General features: G+C 39.6%; 3 protein-coding genes across 3 annotated transcripts in view; 1 reads left to right on the forward strand and 2 right to left on the reverse strand.

Annotated features, from left to right (window-relative positions):
• LOC306842253 (protocadherin-15-like) overlaps window positions 1-27,344 on the reverse strand; it is a 153,516-nt gene that overhangs the window by 32,141 nt on the left and 94,031 nt on the right. Inside the window, exons 21-27 of the mRNA XM_079372380.1 lie at window positions 21,640-21,759; window positions 21,284-21,469; window positions 19,537-19,773; window positions 17,749-17,865; window positions 15,230-15,370; window positions 13,254-13,366; window positions 10,810-10,852 (exon numbers count right to left, since the gene is read on the reverse strand). Of these exons, the coding sequence (XP_079228506.1) occupies window positions 10,810-10,852; window positions 13,254-13,366; window positions 15,230-15,370; window positions 17,749-17,865; window positions 19,537-19,773; window positions 21,284-21,469; window positions 21,640-21,759 (957 nt within the window). The remainder of the gene's footprint in view (window positions 1-10,809; window positions 10,853-13,253; window positions 13,367-15,229; window positions 15,371-17,748; window positions 17,866-19,536; window positions 19,774-21,283; window positions 21,470-21,639; window positions 21,760-27,344) is intronic.
• Window positions 10,750-27,344, reverse strand: part of LOC306817223 (leucine-rich repeat-containing protein 51-like) — a 121,838-nt gene continuing 105,243 nt past the window's right edge. Inside the window, exon 5 of the mRNA XM_079333930.1 lies at window positions 10,750-10,759. The gene's annotated coding sequence lies outside the window, so the exon portion shown is untranslated. The remainder of the gene's footprint in view (window positions 10,760-27,344) is intronic.
• The window catches only part of LOC306817216 (supervillin-like), a 262,812-nt gene continuing 256,588 nt past the window's right edge, over window positions 21,121-27,344 (forward strand). The window contains exon 1 of the mRNA XM_079333916.1: window positions 21,121-21,135. The gene's annotated coding sequence lies outside the window, so the exon portion shown is untranslated. The remainder of the gene's footprint in view (window positions 21,136-27,344) is intronic.

Below are 27,344 nucleotides of genomic sequence, written 5' to 3' on the forward strand. Positions count from 1 at the left end.
AAAATGGAGTCTAACAGGAGTTTGGTGAGTAGCCATAGCTCTGTGTTTGTTACAGCTTTAGTAAACATCACACTCAGAAAACTTTGTCTGGTCCAGCACATTTGGAATAGAATGTCTAACAGTTCATATGGCCTGAGCCATGCAGGCAGTGAGATTAAACCATCACTAGCTTTGAAAGAGAGCTCCAGCATCGTCTTGTTTTTTTGTCTACCTGCCTCTCATTGCATGTGGCACGCAGTTTTCCCTGCTTACTACCCTGACAGATTTTCTGAGGATCTGGCCACTCTCACATTTCCAGCAGATTTCCCTCCATTAAATAAACCCAGTCCCGTCATTAGGCCAACCGTCACAGCTGGCTAAACATTATGACATGGGCTACCAACTGGCTAAGCTATCAAGTAATCACAACGTGATGAATGGGGCTGTTTGGGAGCAAGTCGACACAGAGTGTGTGGGTGTGTGTTTGTAGATGTTAACTTTGAGCACAGTCATTGACTCCTCTAGCCACCTGCTCATCTCAGAGACTCCTCCAAACAAATATGGAATAAACATGAAGTTTATAGAACGAATATAGAATTAAACTGGGAAAAGAATGTATCGCTTTTGCCAATAAAACCCTGAGGATTTTGATCATAGCAGCAGCTTGAGTATGTAAGCAATTTATATGTGAAAAAAAAAGAATATAAGCTTGTTCACAGTATCTGTTTTATTTGGTCCTATTGTAAAAACACAGGTTTAACCAATGACATTAACACCTCAACATCAGGTTTAATCTTGTGCTCCTTGTAAGTCTGTGGTTAAGGAATGTCCTTACATTGTCTAAAAGTGTGTGTTAAAAAAAAAAAGATCTTATTCACTTCAATTCATGTTTCAAGTGATGCTTTCTAAAAATCTGTGTATTCAAGGAGAGAAGCTGAAAGAATGTTAGCGATGTGTAAACGACAGGTATGGTCATTTAAATCAACGACAAACAACACTGAAAAATGGAGACGCCAACTCTGCAGTGAAGAAGTTAATTCAGCAATGCAGATCAACACATCAGATAATCAGGGCTTGTCTATTGAGACAATATTTAAGCATGAAATCATTATATCACTTTCTTCTTGCTGAGCTGTTATGCTCCGCCTACCTCCCCTTACGCCGCTGATTTCCTCAATTTTCAATCCTCCGAAATCCGTGCGAAAATGTTCCACTTCCACTATCTCAATTCTCAATTCATGGACATTAACATTTCATTTTCTGCATCGAAATCTTCTCTTTTCTCAGTTTTACACTGTACTCATACCCACCCTCCCAGCCCCCTGTTGTCCTCTCTCAGCTACTTCCAGCCAACATCCCAGCAGAGCGGCTACAATGGTTATCCTCTCCTCCATCCCTCCCTTATTACAAGAGCTATTCGACAGGGCGAAGGGGAGCACAATGGAGAGCACGTATACACGTACACACACACACACACACACACACACACTCTCTCACTTACACCGAACACACACGCACACACATTTAATAAAATCATAGCAACACACACAAGCACTTGTACCAGGGTTGAAACACATTTAAAGGTGCAGGGTTGCGCACAGGGATCCCTGCACATGTCAAGTAAGGAGTACAGATAGACACACACACACACACACACACACACACACACACACACACACACACACACACACACACAATTTCAGACACACAACTCATTATCAAGCCTGTGGCCCCCTCCTGCGCTCTAATCATTGCTGTCCTGACTACAGCAAGCTGGCCTGATACTGATAACAACAGACACACACACACACACACATACATTTGTTCTTTGTATGCTTGTGGGGACACTGCATTGCCTGAAATGTATTCGCTGCAGGCCAACTCCAGCTATCATTGCCTCATTCTTTTAAAAAGCAAACAACTCAGGGGGGTCAGTTGTCTATAGTGGTTAGTTCGTGTGCCCCGTGTGCAGAGGCTTAAGTCCTTGAAAACGGGCAGCCCGGGTTTGAATCTCTTTTCCTGTATGACATACCCTACTTTCTCCCTCTCGCTGATTTGTTCACTCGATACCTTTATTATCTTTGTATCTTTTATTATCTTTGTATAAAAAAAGTAAATCTTTAGTTGATGTCTGTTGACTTAAATATATTAATGATGGATCATAATGAGAATATTAATTATTTCAAACAGTGTAAATGGATTTTTTTTTCAACACAAAGTTATGAATGGCAAAAACGTAAACAGAACAGGTATTGAAAGTTTAAACCACAGAGCTGCGTGTGTGTTCTTTGTTACAGGTGATAAAGGATAGAGTAATAAAGGTTTTACACTGCTGCCCCTTAAGCAAGGTTTTTGACTTTGAGTCAAATCCTGGTAAACTCCTCCTTCAAGAGGCTTCTGCCTCTTCTTATTCATGTGACGGTCATGTGATTTGCTGTATGAAATGCTGTACTCTGTGCAGGACGGCATGCCTGGAGGACAGGCAAAGCAATTCCAAGTGTGTTAAATCTTATTAACCAACTACAGCAGCCATTCTTTTTTACGGTCTGAAATGGAAAATGTGACACACACACGCTGATGTTATTGTACAGACATGCACACACACAGGCCTGAATCACACACGTGCACAAGGACGACCTGTGGACATGCATTAAGGGAGAGATTTCAGAGTGCGGCGGCTGCCCCTACTGGGGCTGGTGGGGGTTCGGTGCCTTGCTCAAGGACAGTGCCCGAGAAGTGGTCTCTCCAGCTACCAGACCAACTTTCAGAAACTTAAATTACTTTGTGCAGTTTGACTCGAACTTGAACTTTGGCGATGCTTACGGTGTGGTCCGTCACAGCACAGTTTAATTGAAGACTACTGTTAAGCATGTATGCAGTGTTTTTGTTAAAGTAAAACAGTTTGCTGCATCATCAGACCACTTGCAAAGAAAACTATTTCACTTTAACTGCTCCGATTTCGCTAAGGTGTTCGTTCGGGTAAAAGAGAGCTGGTTTTACAAAAGTCGGGTAAAATGACATATTCTGAAATTTGAGGATATTGCCACAGATTTTCAGGCATTAGCTAACTGAGCTCAATAAAGAGTGAAGAAGGAGGCCTTAGAAGTACAGTAGGGGATCTTTAGATGTCCTACAGCTAAATTAAGGCAGTTAGTTTGGTTACCAAACAAATGACTGGTATGGACCTTCACGGCTGTTCATTTGAAAAATAAGCTCATAGGTAAAGCGAGAATCGACTTTACAGTTTGTGTCCGTCAATGTTATTGTCTTGTAGCCTTTGACATGGAGCTTAGCGTACGTTTAAGCAGGATGACTGTGCTCATTGTCTTCTCTTAGCCACTGCCTCCATCTCCCTGTCCATAATCACTTGATTAAATATGTTTTTTGTTTGGGTGACTAACACAACCTCTCTCAACCAAGAGTTGTCATGGCTACACGATGAACACCAAACTTACATTGAACAAACATTTTTTTTATTTTTTATTCTGTATATCTGTCACTGTATCCTCCTGCTCCCTCGTCCTCAGCCTTTACAGCGTTGCTAATTGAGTGTAGGATTTTCATTAGCACACTGTGGAGTGAGACGTCTTAACTGCCTGCAGTTATAACCTTTACAGGCTGGCTGGACTTCTGTGAGTTACTTCTTCCCCTGCTGTGCCCACTTTTCATTTGGCTTCGATTTTTCAGCACGTCTGTACAATTTCCAGAGCTTGTGGAGACATGCTGGTTAAAATTCAAACTGATAAGGCGGGTATTGACATTTTACAGCACTGTTTTATCATTTTTTGAAACCATTGTAGAACATTACTTCAGCAAAATTAGGAAGAGTATAAATGTTAGTAGAGCCAATCCTGGTTGTTTTAACAGCAAATTTAGAACACGCAAAATTCATTTTCTTCACCCTCTGGCACTCGCTCTTTCTCTAATCCACCTCTCTCTCTCTCTCTCTCTCCTACCTTCCTCCATTCTGCTGTACACATTCACACAGGACCTCTGAATATCTGTCACTCCCTCTTGCTGTCAATCACTTTCTCTGGTCTTAAAGGCTCTCTCTGTATCTCCCAAAACGATTCTGTCTGTTCAGTGTTCTGCTGGCAAGTGTCTCTCAGCAGCAAGTGTCTTGTTTCTCTTCTCATGGCCCTCTTCTCACCTTTTGCTTGACAGTCTTGTCGTAATTGTCAACTGACAGTCATATGGCTCAGCATCTCTGAAACAGCCTGAAGTTGAGTGGAGCTTGGTTGAAGTAATTGATTGGTTTCAAGATGGATTTTAAATTCATGGAATATATTGCCTTTTTTTTTTTTTGTGATGGTGATGAAAAATAACAGTTTCTAAGAGCCAATGTCAAAAATACTTTTTAGATACTCGAACAGGTTTTGACTGTCAGTTGACTTCAGTCAGCAGCAGTGTGTACAGTTTCTTAATTTCCTGATTACAGCCACCATTAATAAAGTGCACTCAACCAAGTGTACGTGGAAACTGACTGATTGTACCGATTACTTCTTAAAATCTTTGGAAACGAAAAGGGTATGAAAAACGTAAATAATGAGCTAATGCAATAATCAGGTTTTGTCCACGCACGTCTAAATTGACAATTGTTTTTTTCAAATGTCAGAAAAGCAGAACATTAAACTGCTAAGACTTATTATTATATGCGTAACCTAGTCATATATTGCTCTGTCATCTGTACTAAGGAAGCTTATAAATACAGAGTGTCTGAAAAATGTCACATTTATTCAGGTTTTTTAGCTTATGTTTTGCATTTCGCTTCCCTTTCGGGGTTGTTTTCATGAAACATTTGCGCACTCTTAGTGTGACTAGAATTTCAAATGTTTGTGTCTCTGTGGTGATGGGTGTCTCTCTGAGACACATTAGGAGATGGTAATGATTCACCTTGTTATCATTAATCAAACGACTAAGCCTTATTGTGTCCGTCTATCCAAACCAACCAATCAATCTCTTCTCTCTCACTCCCTCTCCCTCTCTTCATTATCCTTTGGCCCCGTTTTATTATAAGCTTGACAGAAGCAACCGCATCTATTAATAAAATATAAAGATCCACTTCAGAATAAGAAAACCATGATTTAAATATGTACTGCTGTGTTCAACGGTAATGGCTCTTTGAAGCTAATACTGTCATTAAAGTTGGAGTGACACTGTAACCATATGAGTCCAACTGAATTGTGCGTGCACAATTTTGGAGTCTGAAAAGAGTTGTCTATGCATCAGCTTAACATTTGTAACTCACAATAAAGCATTTTTACATTTAAGTCATTTGAAAGTTTTATATTAACTATATGCAAATATATTTATTGCCCATTTCTTGATTATTTCTGTCTTCTAGTGCAAGGGTTTACTTACAGACAATCCATCTGTCCATCCATCCACCTATTAACCCATCTATTCACCCATCCAACTGTCCACCCATCCACCTATTAACCCATCTATCTACCCATTGATAGTACGAATTTCTGTTAATACGTTCAGTTTGGATACATCTTGTAGAGAAGACTTTGCTGTTAGCAGACAATGTTGAAGTGTTCCTCAAATATAGGCGTGACATTTAAAGAGTAAAGGGCATGTGTTTCTTCATACCATGTACAGAAGTATCTAAAGTGGGAAGGAATTTGTGACATCTGTTGTGCTGTATATAAGGGTTCAACAGCGACTAATAAAATTGTCTACCTTTCAGTCTGCACAGAGTCTCAGTGTTGTCTGTCAGAGTAGAACCACGGCCGTGACATGCTGTTTGAATATTATCCAGCTAGATTCAGCTTTAGGGACAGTTATATTATTCTACCCATCACCCATCCAACTGTCCATCCATCCACCTATTCACCCATCCAACTGTCCATCCATCCACCTATTAATCCATCTATTCACCCATCCATCTGTCCATCCATTCACCCATCCAGTGTACAGTGGCAGGCCAATTAGCAAAAACCAACCCAGCAGACAAAATGACAAATATGTTTCCACCTTTCTCTGTAACAAGATTCCTGTGTGTCATTTTATCTCTCTTGTTTTCTTGGTTGTTGTATTGCTTCTTGGATATGTGCCAGTAGATTATTTAGGTGGGATTGTTAACTGAAATAGACGTCCAATATTTTTGTTTGTAATCGTGCACACGTGTACCAAATGAATTGATGTGGAAATGTGGAAAGTACTTGCTTGTTATACATAAAGGTTGGGTCCACTTTAACACTACAATATAGACCTGTCATTCAATGACATTTTGTGCTCAATAAAAATCAGTTTTAAATACTTTTGAATTAAATTTTAAAGTATAAAATTATGCTGTACTTTCACTATAATAGTGAATAAATTAATATAGTAAAAATTAATTAACCTTTAAAAACGACATAAAGAAATAGCTTTATTTAAACTGCACAACAAGGTTTTGAAAACTTTTTCCTCTCTGTGTTGATGCTCATACTGCACAGTGAACAGAATTTAAAGAAGGTTGCAACATAAAACTAGACAGCTGCTGGACTTTTGGAGCAACTTACAGAAGATACAGTATGCTGTGTAAAACTGTCACAGATGGTTGCTCAGTTTAAAGAAAATAACCAGATACAAAGTTGTTTTGTCTTTGCTCTGTTGGTTTGGAAACTCCTGTTAGAGCACAGAAAACTGTCTCTACTGTCTTGTAAAGTTTTATAACCAAAATACCAGCTGCATATCAAACATTTTGAGAAGGGAAGGAAGATGGGGAGGCTGAGTCTGACTGTGGCTACTTACCTTTTCAAGCATTTTAAATTCAAAAGTCTTGCGTTGGTGTAGGGTCATGACATGCAAAAATGGCTGAAGTACTCAAACCATAACTCACTTTTCAAGATATTTTACAGCCACAAACAGAGTGACGTAACGATCTTTGCTTTAGGAGCAGACAGAGAAATAGGCTCTCTGCCTGCCGCATCTTGTGACAGATCGTTCCTTATTTAGCTTCTACAAGTATGCAACTAGTAGAATGTAAATTCACATGAGTTTTAACTGGAGAATGTTAAAAAATATCTACTGCATAACAGACTTAAAAAAAACAACCTTCGCCATCAGGCGTATCTATAACCTGACTTTTTAATGCCTTATTTATTTTTACGGTGTCTGTGAAGACGAGTAGTCAGAAGAAGTTGGAAGAGAACAATAAATAATCTCAGCCATGCAAAGGGTAAAACAAGCCAAATTATTATTTTTTTTTATTTATTTTTTTACTTAAAGTATGGGAATGCACAGATGCCCATCTACCTGACTGACTATAAGAGTGTTATCTATCAAGCTGGAAGTATATTTACACTGTCAGCCTGCCTTTCTGTATATCTTCTTGTCCATCTGCGTCTCAGCGCTTCTCTACTTGAGTATTTACCTGCTTGTTTGGTTCAATCTGTTTCAATCTGTCAGCCTGTCAGCTCATCTGCCACTTTAAAGACTTTTCAGCCTGTATGTTGATCTGTCTGTGTGTGTGTGTTCCTGGCTTCTCTACCTGTCGATCAATTTTAGTGTTTTTTTGAAAAGGTTTATTCCAGCAGAACAGTCACTGCCTTCCTACAAAAGTTTTACTTTTTGTTTTCCCATGTCAGCTTTTCATACTCCCAACTTCTTACTTTCTCTATCTTCAACGTACATCCCCCACCTATAAACTGCTTCTCTCCACTATCCCCTTTTCACATCTTCCACTACCAGTTCTTTCGTCTTCACTTCACCTCATTCTCTCTTGCTTCTCTCCCAGCAGCAAGGCATCTTATAAATAACAACACCATGGTTGTTTGCCATTTGTTGTCACAGTCGTAACATTGCCAGGAGCACTCTCCGTGCACTTGCCTGTTTGTGTGCCTCAACAAAACAAGGTTACCTTCAACTGAATCGGTTCGACATATTCCGGATTTACAGAGCCACAGATTGGACATGCTTGGTTTTTATTTTTACATACATAGGGGAGGATATGTTTGCCTCATAGTTAAAATGTCTGAGGGCCTCGGGGAATCACGTTTAGGCAAAGAAGAAGTTAAGTTTGACAAAAGATAGTTTACTGAGCATGAAGTTGTGTGTTGCCTTTATAGATCGACAGCAAGATTGTAGGAGAGAAACAACGAGGGCCATAGTTAAAAATGCGAGACGGGTTATACACTAAAGGAGAATACAGTCAGAGTGTCCACAAGGGAAATAAAGTATCAGAAGGGTCTGATCAAAATTGTATAAACCAGTCACTCTATACGTCTGAAATAAGAATATGTTATATCACGTTAAGGCTTATACTGACTTTTAGAATAGACAGGTTTACCCTTCTAAGAATAACAGTATATACAACAGGTGATAAAAAAGAGACAGAGTTGTTTAAATTAACTGTGGTGTGCCTCAAGGTTCTTTTGTGGGACCTGCTAGGTTTTTATTGTTTCCACACTATACCGCAAGCATACAAACGCATAAAGAAAGTGCAAAAAATATTGGCAATGAAGACAATGTGGAAGAGTGGCTGTTTATGACAGTTGTGCTTGTTTTTTGAAAGTTTAAAATACAGAGGAAAATATTTTTTACATTCTAATGGCATATATCCCTAATGAGTCATGTACGTATTTGAAAATTAATATAAAGCGCGGGTGATTTGGTTCTGAAATTTCACATACAGAACAAGGTTTGCAGAGACTGCTTTGTCAACAGAGGGGTGCAAAACCCAACGTTCCTTAAGTGAGCTTTAATGTCAAGAACTTACAATCGCAAATCTACACATATCCAATATCAGATGTATTGTACCCAAGGAAAAAAAATCTTAAATTAATATAATCAGTTCTATAAAAATACAGGCTCTGTATACTTTACAGCTATGTTAAGTGTTTCCTTGGATAAGCAGACAAAGAACTGTGTTTTTCCCTGAAATTAAAAATACAGATTCAGTCCTTGTAGTACATTTTTTTATATACTTTATGATATTGGCAATGATTATGGAAATCTGCTAATTTTTGTAATAAACACTGAGCACAAAAGTATTTTTCCTTTCATGCCAGACAAATGACATGTAGACTGTCAAGAGAGGAAAATTAACTGTGCTCTAGTTTTTGAAATTGTCCAGCTGGCTGACGGAGATAAAAACTGTGACCTCCTGCCTAGATGCCTGTGATTCCTCGACAGAGCATGAACTGAGTATCACTACAGAGATAGTGACGACCAGATTTATCACAATCTGTTGCCATGCTGTAGAGTTTTATCTCTATCTCTGTAATGACGCAAGACAAAGCAACATTGCTTTTGATCACTCAATTTCTGGATTAAAAACAAAGCTTTGATGTGAAGAAGTGCTTTTGGCTCAGGACTCTCTCTCTCTCTCTCTACTTTCTAACTAGATTAATTAACAAAGTACAGGCTATGAGGCATTTTGACAGCATGGGGCGGAGCCCACACATGCACTCACACATACACACAAAGTCACACAAACTCACCCACACAAAGCATACACATATACATGCTCACATGCTGCCATTAGAGTAAGATGATGTGAGGGTTTTGTGGATCTCAACAATCTTTGAAATAGCAATATTTTGTTTCTTATCACTTAACCTCATGCTGATAATGGCCACTGGGTGCTGATAACTATTCATGCATGTGTGATACTGGCTGCATACTAATACTGCAGGTGCAAGCATGGTCCTACAGTGAGGAAATCAGAGGAGGGAGAGAATATTGTTCTAACACAGACACTGCAAAGATTTTAACAAACGTCCTCCTCGCATTTCTTACTGGATTAAAAAGCAGCTGAGTAAAAATGCACAAACAACACATTACAAAGCTATGCTTCACTAATGTTCAGTCTCAATGCAATGTGAGCTATTTTTAATGTTGAAAAATGAGCACATAAAAAAAGTATGTTCGTCCGTATCTTGTTATTCAAGTTCAATCTAATCTATACACGGAAACCTTGTTCTATTATGACAAATAATTGAGATTGTGACATATGTGACATACTTCGGATCAATAAAGTCTCCATCTATCTGTCTATCTATTGCTTTTTAAATTGGACAAAACAATGTCAGCTACAACACAATGATTGCCATGTGTTAGTCAACAAAATCCAACCAAACACTGATTGTTTCTGTTTTATAAGTATGAGGTTAAATACCTCAAAGTAATAATTTTATTATGTATTATTTATGCTTCCGTAACAGCACATTTTGAGATTTGTGAAGTCCAAACAAGCCTCTTTTTTTCTTTTTTTTTCAAATGTAAAAAACCCTAAAAAAAAAAAGTTTTTTTATTTATTTATTTTTCATAATTCTTGGTAAAGCCAACACATGATGCCAATGATTAAGTCATCATAGAAATGATTGCCACAATTAAAGCATCTGCAAACAAGTATTTTGGATCTAAACTTTGCATTGCACACATTTTTAATGAATCCCCTGTTTCTCTTTATATAAACATAGGAATAAATATGAGTAATTCAGCCTTTCCCATTGCTAGTGACCCTCCTGTTAAAACCATGCAAAAACAATCAAATTGCATAAGTAAGCTCTTCCAACCACACTGGTGCAATGTTTTCGTTCTCTAAAGATAGGATAATTAATTTAAAGCTGGTAGACTGAACTCAAAGTGAATACTACATGGAATTACAAGAACAAAGAACACTCTCACCTCATCAGGCCCTTGAATTTCAAATATAAAATAATGCACATTCAAATGCAAACAAAGATAAAAATGTGTGTCTGCATCCATTAATGTGAGCTGCGTGTTTATTTACAAATAATACACAAAGATTCTACAAAGTGCACAACCACGCAGTCAGGCGCACGTACCTTTAGCTGGAAGCTATGTTACATATTCATAAACGCTGTATTATATGGCTGGATGACATATCGCTTTCTTTCTATTGCCTCTAACTCTTTCCCTAAAATAGAAAAGGGCTCTGTATGAAAGACAAACATTGACATCTTGATTTTTATCTATAATATTTGGGAAATATGTTTGGCACTGAAGTCCAATTGCTCCAAAACAAGCTAATTAGCTCAGAGCTTATGGTGCTTTGGTGTTTGAGTAAGAAAGCTAAAAGCAACTGAAACAATAACACAGATTTACATGAGCTCTATTTCAGTGAAAGCTTCAGCACCAGCGTATCGATGGGGCAATTTATTGGTTGAATTTCAAGTGAGTTTTTACTCTCTCTCTCTGAATCTGTATCTGTAAATAAAGGCACAAAGAGAGAGAGAGAGAGAGAGAGAGAGAGAGAATAAAAGCATGAGATAAAACTGATTCTCTCCCTCAACAAACAATCAGCCACAAAAAGCTCACAGAGATTGACTCAAGGTTGTTTCCGCCTAAAATAGTAATTGTGAAACATTTAGTAAAATATGACCCTTAAGAGAATGTTTCCGCAATTTTCGTCGAAGTCGGATATCTTTGATATTTTTCCTGTCAAAACAAGAAAAAAAAAGAAGAGCAAATGGAAGGAGGCCAATTCAACTGCCAAAGGTCTTTGTGTGTGTGTGTGTGTGTGTGTGTGTGTGTGTGTGGTGTAGCAGGATTGACAAACAAGATAACCAATAACAGGAAATTAGAAGCTCAAATTAAGTGTTATCTAGAGAGAAAAATCAAAATATCAGCACACAGGAGGATACATGGACATTATTTTCTAATGAAAGATGTGATAAGAAAGACATAAGGACAGATTAAGATAAAGAAAACAAAGAGATAATAGCTGTAGTTTATTGACCATTCCCACATCTGACTTCATGCCCTCTGTCCACCGAGCCAATCAGAGCAGAGAAATCCTGAGGCGAGCCCATGACCTCATACAGCACATCAGCTGCAGCAGTTACAGTGATGATTTGAGGGTGAGAGCGTGCAGAGGCGAGAGTGTCACTTATTCATGTGAATGAGACAGAGTGAGTGTTTGTTAGCATGCTATCGATCCCAACCGATGTATTGATTTTTGACAGCCTCAGACGTGAATGAGTTGAGAGCAGAAACTTTGCTGCGGGAGGCCGTGTTTGCCTCTTTTGTAAATCCAAACTAAACTAAAGCATGTAAAGAAAGAACATTTCATGCATAAACTAACAAACCACTGTGGCCTTTATGAAACACTCTACAAGTTTTGAGTGAGTGTCTTTCTCCATGAGCACACAGGAATAAGTATTGCTGCCCACTGATACTGTACATCTTCATTTTTTAGAGGATTCCTTGATTCGTCTGCTGAAGCAAGCTTCTCAAAATACACACTTAATATTGAGTCTTCCCTGCAATTTCCCACATTGCGCCTACAGTTTTATTCGGGATGTGATCTGAGAAAACAATCAGTAGAGAAGTGAATGACTGTCCTGTCCTGTGTCTATGCATGTTTACGTGTAGACTTATCAGTAGTTAAACGTTAAATGTGGTTGATTACTATTCATTTTTTTCTTTGCCTAATTCTATCTGCAAAAAAACCCCCCACCCAAATCTTTTCTACGCATGGTTAATCTCCTTCTCCGTATTGCAATTACAACCCTGCTATAACAGCTGTTAATTTGCAAAACGGAAAAAACAAAAAGCCCCATCTCAATCAGGGGGGCCCAGCGAAGAACCATTCAGATGCTCTTTGGAACTCCATCGGTCTGAAACGACGACACGGCTGTTTTCAACAGAATCGGGTCTTTGTTGCGCCATAATGCACCACAGTACAGTAACACAGACGACAGCTGTTAACAAGCCTCAAGGAGAGAGTTGAAAAAGCTACACTTGGTGTTCATTAAAAGCTGACACACAGATATATCTATGCAAAATGAGATCAATCGTGTCATCGAGAACACAACAAATGATTTAGAATTTAGTTCCAATTTGGCTCTTGTAATTCGTACTGCGCTATCATGGAACAATGTATCATTAAAACACTGCACTCGGTGCAGTTTGAATTTCAAGAGGTGGACTCCACCATTCCTGTGCTTGATTTTAAGTGCACATTGGATGGAAAATGTGACGTGCTATTCCGCATAATGGAGTTATCTGTCTGTGAAGATCTGCTCCAACACAACATTAACAAGCTGAAGTGCAGCTCGAGAGACATGTTTATATAGAGGACAAACATTCTTAGAAACACATGTTTTCCATGGCCTAACAGCACTGTTACAAACTACACAGACTGCAATCCATGAATCCATGACTGAGCAGGTCTCCGAGTCTTGTGTTCATATTCTCGTATTCTTCATGTTATCTCAAGTAACTGCAGACGTTGTCACGACAAACACAGTTGATATTTCCTCCACAACAGGTTGCACATGGATATGTGTGTCATGTGTGTTTGTGTGTGTGTGTACCTGTATTCTTCCTGAGCGAACACTGGAATGACAGACGGCTGAAGGACTGTGATCTCTACCAAAGTTGTATTTTCCTTTGTCGGCTCTCCGTCATCATAGGCCACCACTACCAGCTGTCAATCAAACACACACACACACACACACACACACACACACACACACACACACACACACACGCACAAGTAAAAACTAAGTCCCAACATAGACATCTCCATGTTTGATCGCAACATGGCAGTGTAAACCTGCCACTGCTCTCAGCCACTTCCCAAAGAAAAACGATGCACTCTGCAAACAGTGGAGAATGAATGGATGCAGATTATGCATAACAGGCTAATAAAAACCAAAGTAAATATCTACATCTTTGTTCTCCATGTTCTAAAAGCACATTATTTGCATGGGAAAATGAAAACAGCATGAGTGCGTATCCCACTGGTCTGCTTATTTTATCCTGCTTAGCCTTTCTTCTTAATTTAATTGGGGGGTAACCACTATTAACTGGGCCCAAAGGATTCTTAATGAGAGGGAAACTTCAGTATTAAGCCATTGAAATATTGTTTCCTCCATCTCATTTAGCCAGGAAAATGATCCAAATTCTGCTGTGCACTTTCTTATTTTACAGAATCTAAACTTGAACAAGGCACTTACTGAACACATAGATAACTCTTCTACACAAAAACATTTATTGTAACATTTGGGCATTAAGTGCTCTGTTGTCATTTGTTAAAAAAAAAACAAAAAAAACAAACTGTTTTTTATTCTCTCACACCCTCTTGTACAAGCTTCTTCTTCTTCTTAAAATACCTACCGTGCCTTTGATGCAACCAAATTAGGCAGACATGAGATTGTGTGCGTCTGTCCTTGTAATAATGATACCTTCGATGTTGTTTATCTCAGTCAGAATCCAAAAGTTACAAAGTGTTTGACTGATTCATTTTGTTTGAGTTATTGGGGGTAAATGAGGTAGGATTAATCCCCTGGGAGACATCTTCAGAGGACGCGGAATCCTTAGTTGTGTTAATTAGAGCTCAGTGACAAGAGGAAATTAGCAAAGCCCAAAGAGGAGTGCAGCTGGGGAGCGCCATGAAACTAATATTCAACAGTCCTGTACTTTGCTTGTCCGCAAAGACGCATCTTTATTTACCCAAAAGCTGCAAAACCGGCAAGTGAAATCTGACAGTGATGATCCAATACAATGTCGATGACTCAGTTTACGTGACGTCCCATTACCCAGCCCATAAATACCTCAATCTAGAAAGGACATAAAACGATGCATCAGACAAATCTTTTCTTGTTACGATGCTTCTACAGCCTCTGTACCAATATTGTCATCTGGAAAAGATCAGTGATTGATTATGATTTACATGAAGTGATTGTCCATCCTGCGTTTACAGTGTGACAGAGATTGGAATCACTTGATGAATGGTTTGTTCTTCCTGGAGAGTATATTACAGCTGTTCGACTCCATAGTGGATGTTTGATTTGAATTCCCCTTTTTCAGGCAAAATTCTAGAAAAATATTCTGAATGTAGAGAAAGCAGTAACTATGTTCCAGTTCTGTTTTTTTGTTTTTGTTTTTTTTTTCGTATATGAATCTAACTGAGTCACAGGAACAGGAAATACTGCGCCATTACCTCCCCTTTTTGTGTTTCTTACTCTGAAGCGATTCCAGTTTGATGTTGCATCTCTTTTAGAAGCTGAAGTTTTAAGCTTCCCTTTTCAGACTATTGAACTCAAGCTGAGGGACACTGCTGTCTCAGGAAACAATTTGCAAGAGGGCTTAAAAAATAGATGAGAAAAAAGACAAACAAGCATGAGATTGTGGAGCAGTATTTCATTTTTTAGTCCAATTCTCACATCCTGCGAGAATTGTCTTCTGACTTTTGGGGAGTCTAGACCCAGGGCTAATGACCGATGTCGTACAACAACCTGTACACTCCAGAATACTGTGGAGCTCCTGCTATGTGTGAATTACTTACACTGAACTTTAAGTTGGGTTCCTCATTGAGGTTTACTCTGGTGACCACATTCCCCGTCTTTTCCTCCACATCAAATATGCTGGCAGAGTACGGATGAGCCTCCTGGTCCACCTTGTATCGCACTAGACCTGCTGGAGTGCCCTGTGAAGACAAACAGTACACTTAGGAAGACATTTTTAGACTAATCTGTCATTACCATGAGACAACTCTCTTGGATGCTGCCGCTCTTAAAAAAAAATAAAATATTGCAAAGTAGCACCTAGAAACAGCATAATGTAGTAATTACAGCCTGAGAAATGTCACAGTATTTTGAATTTAAAGTAATTAGTGTGGGACTAAAAGTCAAACCATGTCCTTTTCTAAAAACATGAAGTATTAAAAATCAGCATTTGGAATAAATTAGGTCCCAGTCTAGGCACTCTAATGACCGTGGAGTAAACTATGAAGTTTATAATGAGTGGCCATCAGCTGAGAGACTAATTTGACTCTAAATGTCAGGAAATAAATAAAACTAATTTATTTACATGATAAAACTACCCTGGTGGTTTATATCTTCTAAACTTTTTTGTCTGTCTGTCTGTCTGCTTCACCTCCCATGTGCCATGGGAGTGCCCTATATTTCCTATATGTGATAGTGTGTATTTGTCTGTTGGCGTGTGTTTGTGTAAATTAGTGCTGATGCAAGTGCTGCCTCTGATTGGTCCATTAAAAGGGATTGCTGCTGTTGGATTGGACCAAGCATGCCCTGATCCTTCCTTTTACATCTCTGTGTTATCTGTAAATCTTTAAATACTTTTTTTAGACTCCGCTTTCTGACAGTTAGATACCTAGACTGTATGAAACATGGACGTTGTCTCAGTGACTTCACTTGATGGTTTCAGAAGAGGCTCTAAGAAGCTCATTGACCACCTTGGTAATGCTGGATCCACACTCACAGAGAAGGAGGCCACTGAGGTGGAACTGAGGTGGGAAGAATAAACATTTTAAAATGAGCTCTAATCGGGATTCTTTGGTGTTTTGGGGTTCTTTTGGTTCTTGGAGCTTGCCTCAAGTGGACACTCGAGGAACTGCAGTTTTCTCTTCTGCATCAGCATTTTTCAGTACTAGAGGTCGCCCCCTGCTTTGAAAAAGCTGTAGCATGCTTTAGATGAAAATAAGTTTTTTGATAATCTCTTTGTAAATAATTGACTGTAAATCTACACCTGATGGCAGTTTAGTAGGAGTGTGTGGCCCCTTTGTTATTGCTTCCTTTTTCGCTTGATTTTCAGTTCAGCGATAAGAAAATCGTTTTGTTGTTTCATGTTCAGTAGGATTAGGGCTTGTTTAGCTGTTTCGTACAGTGAGTTGATTAAGCCTGCTACTGAAGAGTGCACACAGAGGAGATTTTAAGCTCATGTTTCTTTTTACAGACTATAACAGCAACAGCAGACAAAACAAAAGTAGCGAAAGAATACCAATATATTTTTATTAGACACACAGAGGGAGCACATACAAAGTGTTATTCTTGTTCTGCTTAATCATTTCTTTATAAAGCAGTTAGATTTTGTAGCACTGCACTAACTTCAGAGCAGTGTGCTCCGATGTAAGCTTCGCTGAGATTAGAGTCGCTGAGTCAGCAAAACTCTGCTGTGACAAACTCTTACAAAGATTTGTACTTAAGAGGTAAATCTCGGGTCGGAAGGGGATAAGTGACACTTAAGCGGCACAACAAACCAAATATTAAACATACTGTATATCCAGGGCTGTTAAGGTGGCATTTAGTGCCTTGTATGAGCACTGAGAGGCCTGAAAGCAGAGAGCTGGGGCGTTATAATGAAACTTTTTCACCCTGGAGATTCCATATGGATACTTAAACCTCAAGACTGAATCAATTCCGCCGATGTAGGAACAAGGCAGAGACATTAGTCAGAGAAACATGAGGCTTTAAAAGAGGCTTATGGAGAAACATCGCTGGTGTTGACGATCGCACAGGAATATAAGATCATCGTTTCTTGATCAGGGATGCAAAGGACATGATTTTTTTGTTTCATAAATATTTATCTAGTAAAATGGCAGATCTACCAACTGTTTTCTTGCTTGTGTTCTTGTTTTTTTTCTTTTTTTCTTTTTGCAGCTAAAGATGAGGGCTATTTCTCACACAGCTACTCTGCAGATCTGGATCTAAATACAAGGCTGTGTGACTCAGCAGATCCACAAAAGCAATGGTGATACTACACGGGGACCCCAGTATGAGCATTTCATTACTTTGAAAGCCTGCTGTTAACCACTGAAAACTATCTAATAGCTTACACTGGCGCTCTAAGTGGGCCGACCTTTGTTTTACTGCATGTGGAATAAACAAACTTATATTACAAGGATGTTTGGAGTAAAAAGCTCAATTGAGGGATCACAAAGTGCTACAAAGGGGAAAACACAAACAGTGCAAACACATTCACAAACAGGAGTCAAGCATCATTATCTTGCTTCAGACACACTGTGCAAAGCAGTTTGATTGAATATCAGCAGCAGGAAATGCTCACCGCTGGGTCAGAGTCGTTGGCCATCACCGTGGTTACGATGGTCCCCTTGACAGCATTAGGGGCCACAGCGCCTCGGTACACTGACTGGCTGAATACAGGGGAAAAGTCATTCATGTCCTAGAGAGAGAGAGAGAGAGAGAGAAACACAAAAAGCACACATAGGAGCATGGAAGTGGTATTTTCAGGATAAAATACACCAAATGTTGTTGTTACTTAACGCTAAAGCTAATCTTAACGTTTGACTTTGGACGCAAAGCGATTATTTCGTGTGTAGGATAAATGGAATCGCCACAGGAGAGAAAACCTCAGGTATTATTATTATTATTATTTTTTTAAAACCAATGCAGGTTGTCAGCAGTACCAGAGAATAGCAGCAAGTCTAAAAGGAAGGGCGCCACACAAAAGGAAAACATTTGTTTTTGATTGCCCCGCGTTCTAGCTGAATGATGGATTTTAAAACTAGTTTCACACATGTCAAAGTGAAACACCGCAGGGGGAAAAAAAGAGGGGTAAACAAAAGGTGGTGTGAAAAGGAACGATATTGGCAGCTTATTTCTCTTAAGTCTTGAATGTCAGAGAGTCCTGACAGGAGATGAACGTTGCCAAAGCTTTTCACCAAATGTTGCACAAGCATGCACACAATTGACTGTGAATCCTTATAAAGCAGATGCAAATGGCTCAGAAGCACTAAACACTCCCTATGCAGCCTTTCAGTATCACAGGGAGGGAAATAAAAGCTGAAGGACAAAGTGTTGCTCCGGCTGACTGCCGTACACTGAGTGACGCTGAAACGAGGTGAAAATGGACGAAAAAATTCAAATCCATAGAGCTGTGTTGTAAGAGCCAATCAGTGTTGAGATTTCTCTGTTGTCACGAATAGTAAATCTGATCAGGTATTTAAATGAGCATTTTAAAAGTTGTTCGCTGACCTTAGAATGCATCCCTTTGTCCTTTTGGGTTAAAGCAAATGCAGTGTGGGATGTTGAACCATTGTACTGAAAATGTAGACTGGATCCAGCGGAACACGAGAAAATGCTTTGGTTTCTGCTCGGACACAACTTAACAGCGATCCAAACTGTGTCAATGCAGTCAGTTTGACATCAACACGTTCCTTTTTCTTTTTGCACATGTCATTTCTTGGTTGGTTCACACACAGTGATGTTTAGCTCGTAGACTGATCAGAGAACAGGGCAATGGACACCCAGACTCTCTCTGAGATGGACGAAGCTTTATATTTCTACGGGGGATCTCGACCTCCACGCAAAGTTTGCCACAGCAAAGAATACTACGACAACGAGGTCGTTTATGAACAAACATAAAGGCTCTGTCACCAATGTGTCGACTCCATCTGAATGAATAACCGTTATTGCCCAAAGGGAAATTAGCCTAGCAACGAGAGAAGTCGATAACTATCCAGGACAGCGCATAAAAAACATGAAACAAAACTCATTGTCATGTATGTGTCAGATGCTTCGCAGGGCCACTCAATTTTCTCCACGGTTTTCTTTTTGTAAAAGACGGAGACTTGACTGAATTATTTTATTTAGTATGGCCAGTGGTCCAAAAATACAACATCATCCTTCAAGGTCATATTTCCAAAGCTGGCAAAGACTCAACTTCTTAAACTGGTCGAGCTTTCGAAACTTGAACCATTTACCACAAATAAACGTTTCCCTTCAGCTGAGCAGAAAGTGAACCGAAAGAGCGAAGCAGTGACCTAACTTATCTCTCCGACCTCACTCTTGAGAAGGACAAAACCGACGCGTAAACGCCCGCCCACACACTCACCATGATCCTGACAGTAACGGAGGCGAGACCGGGAGGCATGGATCCCTCCACGTCTGTGGCCTCCACAGTGAACGTGTATGTGGGTTCTGAGTCAGAGAGAGCCTCGTAGTCCAGGACTTCGCGAACTGACAGCTCCCCTGTCACCAGGTTGATGTGAAAAAGTTGAAAGATCTCCTGGTCCAAGCCTTCACTTCTAATTCGATATGTGAGGTTGGGGCTGAGGTCAGCATCTATTGCCTGCAGAGGAAGAAAGTAATATTACAGCTGTGTGAATTTTTATGGCAGACTGAATTTTTCATATTGCCAGGAGGATAATAAGAAAAAAGATCTACATGTGCTGTAGCCAGTAACAGACTGGAGTATTTTCATTATGTCCAGGCTGAGTTGGTTTCTAAAACCCCCTGTGGTGGTGACACATATAATGCAGCCGGTGGGCTGTCTTTTATTTGCCCTTTGTTTCTTGTGTCTCAGTGTGTCTGACTTGAAGTGTTCTTGTGTTCTTTGAATAAGTTGTTTCAGGACATTCCTCGTTCTGACTGGGACATTAAATAAAACCACTTCTGCTTAATGTAAAATCAAGCAAACTTGATCCTTCTTATTGCCTGGACTTGATAAACTGTCTTATGATTTGAAATGCATTCATTTGATTAAAAGTATTTTCTTACAATTTATAACATAATATTGTAACATTCAGCAACTGTGAAAACAAGAAGAATGTTTTCGTTTGGTTTGGCATACAGTTTATTGGACAGATTGATTGTATGGTCGTGCGAGGACACGATGTTATCACGGAAACATAAAGTAAGGGCGAGTAAGTCTTTATTTAACTTTTTTTATTCTATTTTATTTGTTTGATCAGCTATTGAGCGACCGGAAATGCAGTCAGAGAGTCACCAGTGCAACGAGGGCTAAACACAAGAAAAGGGATCAGTCCTGAAGTCTGTCGGGACCCATGAAGATTTAAGTCATGTGACCGAAAGAGGTGACGAACAAGTTTAGGAAGGTATTAATTTGTTCGAGAAGGTCAGAATTAACCTGATCAGAGCCACGGAAATGAGTTGGGAAAATTGGACCCTGAAGAAGCACAAATACTTGTAGCCTTCTGAAGGACCCCTGTGAGGAAAGGAGTGGAGTGAGACACAGGTGCGCAACGGATAGATTGGAGCGTGGGGAGGAAACAAAGAGACTGTATAGAGCCAAAACACTCTTTTAAACAAAAAAATGCACCAAAAATGATTAACTGAACTTACTACTGCCAGGCAGCTGACTCCAAACTAAATCATCCAGGAGACCCAGAAAACAATTCACAAAAGCAAAGGCTGCAATGGAGGCCTTAAAAGTCAACACAGAAGGCTGGAGGATATCAACAAATCTCCCCAGTACCCCAAAGTTATTTACTGAGAGACTATGAACACAAAGAAACAGAAAGTTATTTGGTTGTGTTTGTGAGCACACAGACAACACAGGGAGAAGCTCTCACTGCCTCTGAAGATGAGATAAAGAGTCAGCAGTGAAGTCCAGGAGTTTACATTATATAAGCTCCCAACACCTGGTTTTAATCCTGACGAATCAGCCCCAAACTCCACCTGACTCTGCACTGTGGCGATTCATCAACCAGCCTCAGTGAGAAGCCCGTGAGTGTGCCCTCGCAATCATACAATCATTTTAACATGCCGAACTTGTAATAAAAAGATTGCGCTGCGTCGCACTTCCGCGTCAGTTCGGAGGGTTGAATCGACTCGCTCGCCTTTAACTGTAAAATGACCGTGTCCGCCGGGGTGTTCTCGGGCAAGATGACGTTGTAGGTTTGTTGCGTGAACGTGGGGCTGTTGTCGTCTACATCCAGGACGTTGACTAGCAGCGTGAGCCTGGAGCGCCGAGGGTCCACGGCACCATCCCAGGCTTCAACGATCAGAAAGTAGTGACCTTTGATCTGAAAGATGATGGAAAATCAGTGTTAAACGTCAACATTACAGCTATGGAATACGCTCACTGTCATATGGATTGATTTTTTTTTTTAATTAATTTTTTTGTGCCTGTTGTTAATGTCTATAATGAAGGGAATGTATGTGAAATCTGAACTTATCGGTCACTTCCTGTCACCTCTCTGTCCAGTGGCACAGCGGTTCTGATCGCTCCCGTGGCGTTGATGGAAAACAGCTTCTGGTGGTTGACGAGCCGGTAATGGACCTGACCACTCGCTCCCAGATCTGGGTCAGTAGCCTACACACACACGGAAAATATAAACCGTAGATTAAGACGTGTACAAAGACAACATGAGTGCTTTTTGATGCAAAAAAAAAAAAAAGTGTGATTAATGATTTAAATGGACTGTTTTGAAATCTGTGAAATTCATCAGGCTGTCAACTTGAGTTCTAATTCAATTTCCTCTGAAATCCAGCAAACTTTGTGTGAACACTGTGTGCATGAGTCGGAGTACTTCTAAAGCAGTCCGCCTCTTTTATCGGTTTACAAAGCCTTTCATCAGGAATCAGTAAAAACGACTGGAATGATGCGTCTGTATGACAGGAGAGGAAATACTGCAGAGTGACCCAGAGGAGAACAATCGATCAGTTCTGCTGGGTGCTTTTATTCAAATACTGTAACGACACACCAACCAATTCAGCTGTTTTAACTCTAAACTTTTGAGCTTGTTCTTCGAAGCCAAAACTATTAATACTCTTAACAGCTTTTTTAAAGAGGTCACAGCATCACGTAGAAATGATCTGACGGATGACTCAGAGCTTTTTTTTTTCTTTTCTTTTCTTTTGTCCCTTCCTTGTTTAATTCATTTCTTACTTATTTTTCTCATGTGTTTTTTCATCCTGTGCTGTATGGAGGTTTGAGACTTTTCAGGTCGAGCTCTGACAAGGTGACAAAAGAGACCTCGCTGTTCTCCTCCGTCTCGCCTTCTCACATTTCCCTCAGCCTTTGCACTCCACCCCCACTCCCCCTCCCCTTTCCAACTGTACCGAGAATTAAACTCACTTTCCATCAGTAGCAATTGTTACACTTTCCCAGAGTTAATGAAACAGCGGCTCCAGCTTTCACTTGGAACTTCTAGTTCTTGTTTTTGCACTTCATTCAAATGTCAGACTTTTCAGCACTCCATCCCCTCGTCACTTCCTGCCACTAATACGCTGTTGACAAGGTAACACATTGCTGCCGGTGTGCCTTTAACCGTGTCCGACTGTTCAGCCTGTCCAATGATGATCATAAAATAGACGAGAGCCCAGCAGGTTGGGGAGAGCCGAACAGAGGAAACATTACGTGTGCTTGTAAGGAAATGACCCTTGTTTGTGCTGCTTCTGCCTCTAAAAAGTTTCCATAAGAAAGATGTAATTGGCTGATCCAAGTAGGTATTACAAATAATTGCTTAAAACCTGTTTTCAAAGCTAAAGGGAAAAAAACGATGTGATGTGTTTGTGTTAAATACTATATTTCAGAGTTTGAGCGATCAGGACTTCAGGACATTAAAAAGAAGGAGAATTGTTGAAAAAATGTTAAAAACTCAAACTGTGTCACCTTGTGAAAAAAAAGAGATCCTGTTTGGAAAACATGGGGTAGAAATAAATAGGGACAACAAATGCTGAAAGACTACAAAATATCGAAGATGTGACATACAAGACTTGTCGTCAACGTTATGATTTTCTTGAAGACAAGTAGTACAATGCAGTTGTAAAAGCCAAAAGACTGAACGGGCGTGACAGTAAACTTTGAAAAATAAGCTTTGTTTTTTAGAGAATGTAGTGTTCGTACTGTGACATATTTGCAAGATAAGCAGGTTCAAACACCGGTGACGTGGCAATATTTACGTGTTTCGTCTTTGACGCGTCAACATGTGGCTGCAGGAGCCAGGGATCGAATCCTCTACCCTCTGGTTGAGAGAAGGCCCGACTCTACCTCTGATCCACACCCGCCACAATTGGTTAAATGAAGCCAAGTAAGCGTTTTTCACGCCATGTAAAAATGGTGAACTAAAATAACAAATCGCTTCAATAAAAAAAAAGAAAGAAAAAAAAAAAGTCAAACACTCCTACTCACATTTCAGCCAAAGCTGATTGGGAAACAATCAGGTCCACTACTTCAACCCACTTGAAAGAAGACCAAGTGTTCAACACAGAGGAAAAAAAAAATACATTCACAAAGCAAACAACAGTGAGCAAGATTTTAAAAAACTACTGAAATAAGCAATCGTGGGAAAAAGAAACCTGCATGTGTAAATTCATGGAATTAGACGTGTTTATTCCTGAGCTTAAAAAAGCAAATGTCACTTATCCATTCAAATCACTTGAGGATGGCGACCATTGATTTAACACTGCATTAAAAGTGGAGCTCTGAGTGAATGCTTTCGCAGTCTTTATGTTATATAATGTACGTATAGGCTGTCACTTCATCTCCATTTTCTTGATGTAACTGGATATTAGAAATTGGAATTCAAGCGGCAGTGTCGAAATTGTCAGTTTAATGTGTTTATCAAACCTCAGTGATTCAGTTCAGATCTATTATCCGTTTCATTTGCGGCGTGGTGTCACTTCTTGCTGTTGCAGTGACCCATTTTTCCCTGTTCACCCAGTGATGGTTCATTAAAGTTTCATCTTATCTCACTATTATGATTAATAGAAATTAGGTTGTGTTTTGCACGTGTTCTGTAGACTGTGGAGGGGAGTGAAGTCGCCTTGATGTAATTTGCATCCATCGATATTGGGTGTAAAACTATAACAAATGGAACAGGGCATCCAGCCTTTGAAAGATTATCTTGTTTGTTTGGAGAAGTGAGTGAGCCAGAAAAAAATATGTTCAATGAAAAAGACAATGGGGGGGGGGGGGGGGGGGGGTTAGTTTGAAGAGATACATGTTGTACTGATGGAAACAACAGGACAATTTGTGCCAGTGCAACTGTGAGGTGTAAAAGAGAAGAATTGGATGTAATACGTCTTCATGAGTTTGTGTGTCTGCTGTTACGACTTTTTGCCTACTGGGATGGTTGTATGAGGAATGAACAATGTGAAATGGCAGGACCGTTTAAGGAGTTTAAGCTAATCGTTTTCCTTTCAGCAACTTCTCTATAGGAAAGTGTTATAAACTACATACAGAGTCTATCTATATATACATTTGGAAATCATAGCTATAATATTTCTGATATCACTTCAATTTGTGACCTAAAAGTGGGGCGTTTTCCAGCCGAGGCAACATTAAGATTTTTGCCCTCTTTCCAAAAGCTGTACTACCCAACGACTACAGAGATTTTTTTTACAACAATAACTTATTGACAAGTTAGCCACCGCCATTGTTGTGCCTCGAGTCAGCCCCAATAATGTCTTTTATTGATAGTCTAAATTTCATGCTTCGAAAAAGCAGTTGCAAAATGGAAATTGTTATTTCCATACCACTTTTTTTTTTTTGTGAGTTATAATGTACCGGTTTGTTTTGTGGTTGGCTTACACCCTATTTTATGAACAGACTAAAATGTGGTATCTTTTAATCTGTGCAGGAAACATTGTGAATAAGACCTTTTTTTCTTTCTTTTTTTTAAGCTTTCCACAAACAGTATATATTCCAAAAAGTGTTCACGGTGTTATGTAGATCTTTTGCGTTTATTTTACAAGAAAAATGGATGAAAACCACACCCAAAAGCGCTAATCATATGAAAAGAAGCCTTATGATGACAGCTAACTAAGGAATTTTAAAAAAGAAGGTTACCTTAAGGCAATAGTATTTATAGGGCAGCTGTTGACATAAAAATATTGCCCAAATAAAATACCTTCAAACCTACAGTCATCTTTCCAAAGAATCTAAATCCAGACAGTGGACATAGTTGGTATTTATATTTCCTGATGTCTGTGTATTGATGTCTGCAGTTCCTGGTGCAGTTCCTGGAGTCAGGTACTGTCTGCTTCCCTTTCTTTGCCTCGGTCCTCCACTTCTGTTCTGTCTTTGCTGTGTGTCTTATCCCTCCCTCACAGTCGTTCTCTCAGAATAATTACGCTGGCAGACAGCTAAAAGCCATGAACACAATAGGATTAATGTCTACCCAGCCTAATGTCTGCTTCTTTTCAACGCACACGGACAAAAACATTTAAAAAAAAAAAAGCTTAAGGCCATAAATATACAAAATACAATATCACTACAAATCACAAGCTCTTCCTCACCTCTTCTGGTGCTTACATTTCTTTTCTCCAATTTCCCATTTTTCTCTTTTCATCACTTTCTCACCTCAGACTCTAATTTTGTTCCTGGATACAGCGAGAGCAGAAGCTGCGAGTGAAACTAAATTACTGACCTTTTCTCATTCTGTCTATGAGCACATTCTTCCTCAGCACCAATAAACCACAGAGTTACTGTAGGTGTGATAACACCCGAGTCTTTTCTCGGGAAGATACACATACAGACACAGCCAACAAAATTACTCCTACTTCTACATTGTACGTGAGAGTGTGATTAAGTTTGAATTTGAGTCTGTATCATTCCTTCTTTTAAACACTGTTTAAACTCAGCAGCAGATACATACATTCTGTTCTCCACCTTAACTACATTTGAACGATTTGGTGTGACACAGTACGACACTCAGGTCTTGCACTTGTGGCAGCACATTGTTTGAGAACATCTGTGGCGGCAGTAGCTCAGGGACTTGGGTTTGGAACTGGATGGTTGCCGGTTTAATTCTGCCCAATGTGGACCAAAATGTGGAAGTTGGTCTGGTAGCTGGAGAGGTGCCAGACCACCTCTCGTGCACTGAGGTGCCCCGAACCTCCACCAACTCACGAGGCCGCTTCCAGTGGAGGCAGCCGCCGTACTCTGACGTCTCTCCATTAATGCATGTCTACAGGTCCTGCGTGTGCATGTGTGTGATTCAGGCCTGTGTGTGTGTGTGTGAGAAGCATGTCTTTACAATAAGTGTGAACCAGAATTTCCCCCGGGGGAATAATTCCCAACTGGGGGAGAGGGGAGCCTCACACATGGTGAAAAGATGAATCAGAATGGTTTCGGGATGAATGATTGAAGAAAAACAAAAAATCTGTCGAACAGAATTTAAATCATTTTCTTGGTGCTCATTCAAAAAAAAAAAAAAAAAAAGTTTTTTGTCTGAAAGTCGTTGTTTAAAGCTGTGAAAATCACATGTATTTGGTTTCATTATTTTGAAGGTGAAGAGCATGATGAAAAGTGCTGTAAGTGAATATCATCTGTATTTCTATTAAGATTTGCAAGTAGATGTTTTTTTTTTTTTTTAAAAAGCAACAACGGTCGAGACAGCAAACTACTTCTTGAAAAGTCCGTTTTGTGTTAGTGTGTGTTTGTGGACTGTGATCTGCTGCAGTCGTAAATGGAAGATGAGTTTAAACATTATGTCGAGAAATCAATCAAGTCTACTCTCTGAAGAAATTATTCCTCTGAACATCATTTTTAAGTGAATCATTTTCAAAGGATTTACAATAAAAAAAAAAAAATAATAAATCAACACCAAGGTGCATACTCAGTTAGTCTGCTTTGTCCACTAATGGTACATGCGGAAAGTTGGCTACCACACTGTAGAAACAGACAGTCAATGCAAACCGTGTGCAATGTTTCATTCCTCCATCAGCTCCAGCCGGCTCATTCATTCTCCTGTCTGCGGCTGAAGGTCCAAAAATCAGCTCAGTCGTCTGCTGCTGTGTTGGACGCTGTAAACTAATGAAGAGGCGCTTTGGCAGAAAGCTTTTTAAATATGTTAGACTCTTCAACTCAGGTGCTGCTTTCCAGTAATGTTTAAATGCAACAACATTAAAAAACAGATCTGTTACTGTTTTGAGGATGTCAAACTAGTTACA

This window comes from Symphodus melops, assembly GCF_947650265.1.
Source record: "Symphodus melops genome assembly, chromosome: 21".
Lineage (NCBI taxonomy): Eukaryota > Metazoa > Chordata > Actinopteri > Labriformes > Labridae > Symphodus > Symphodus melops.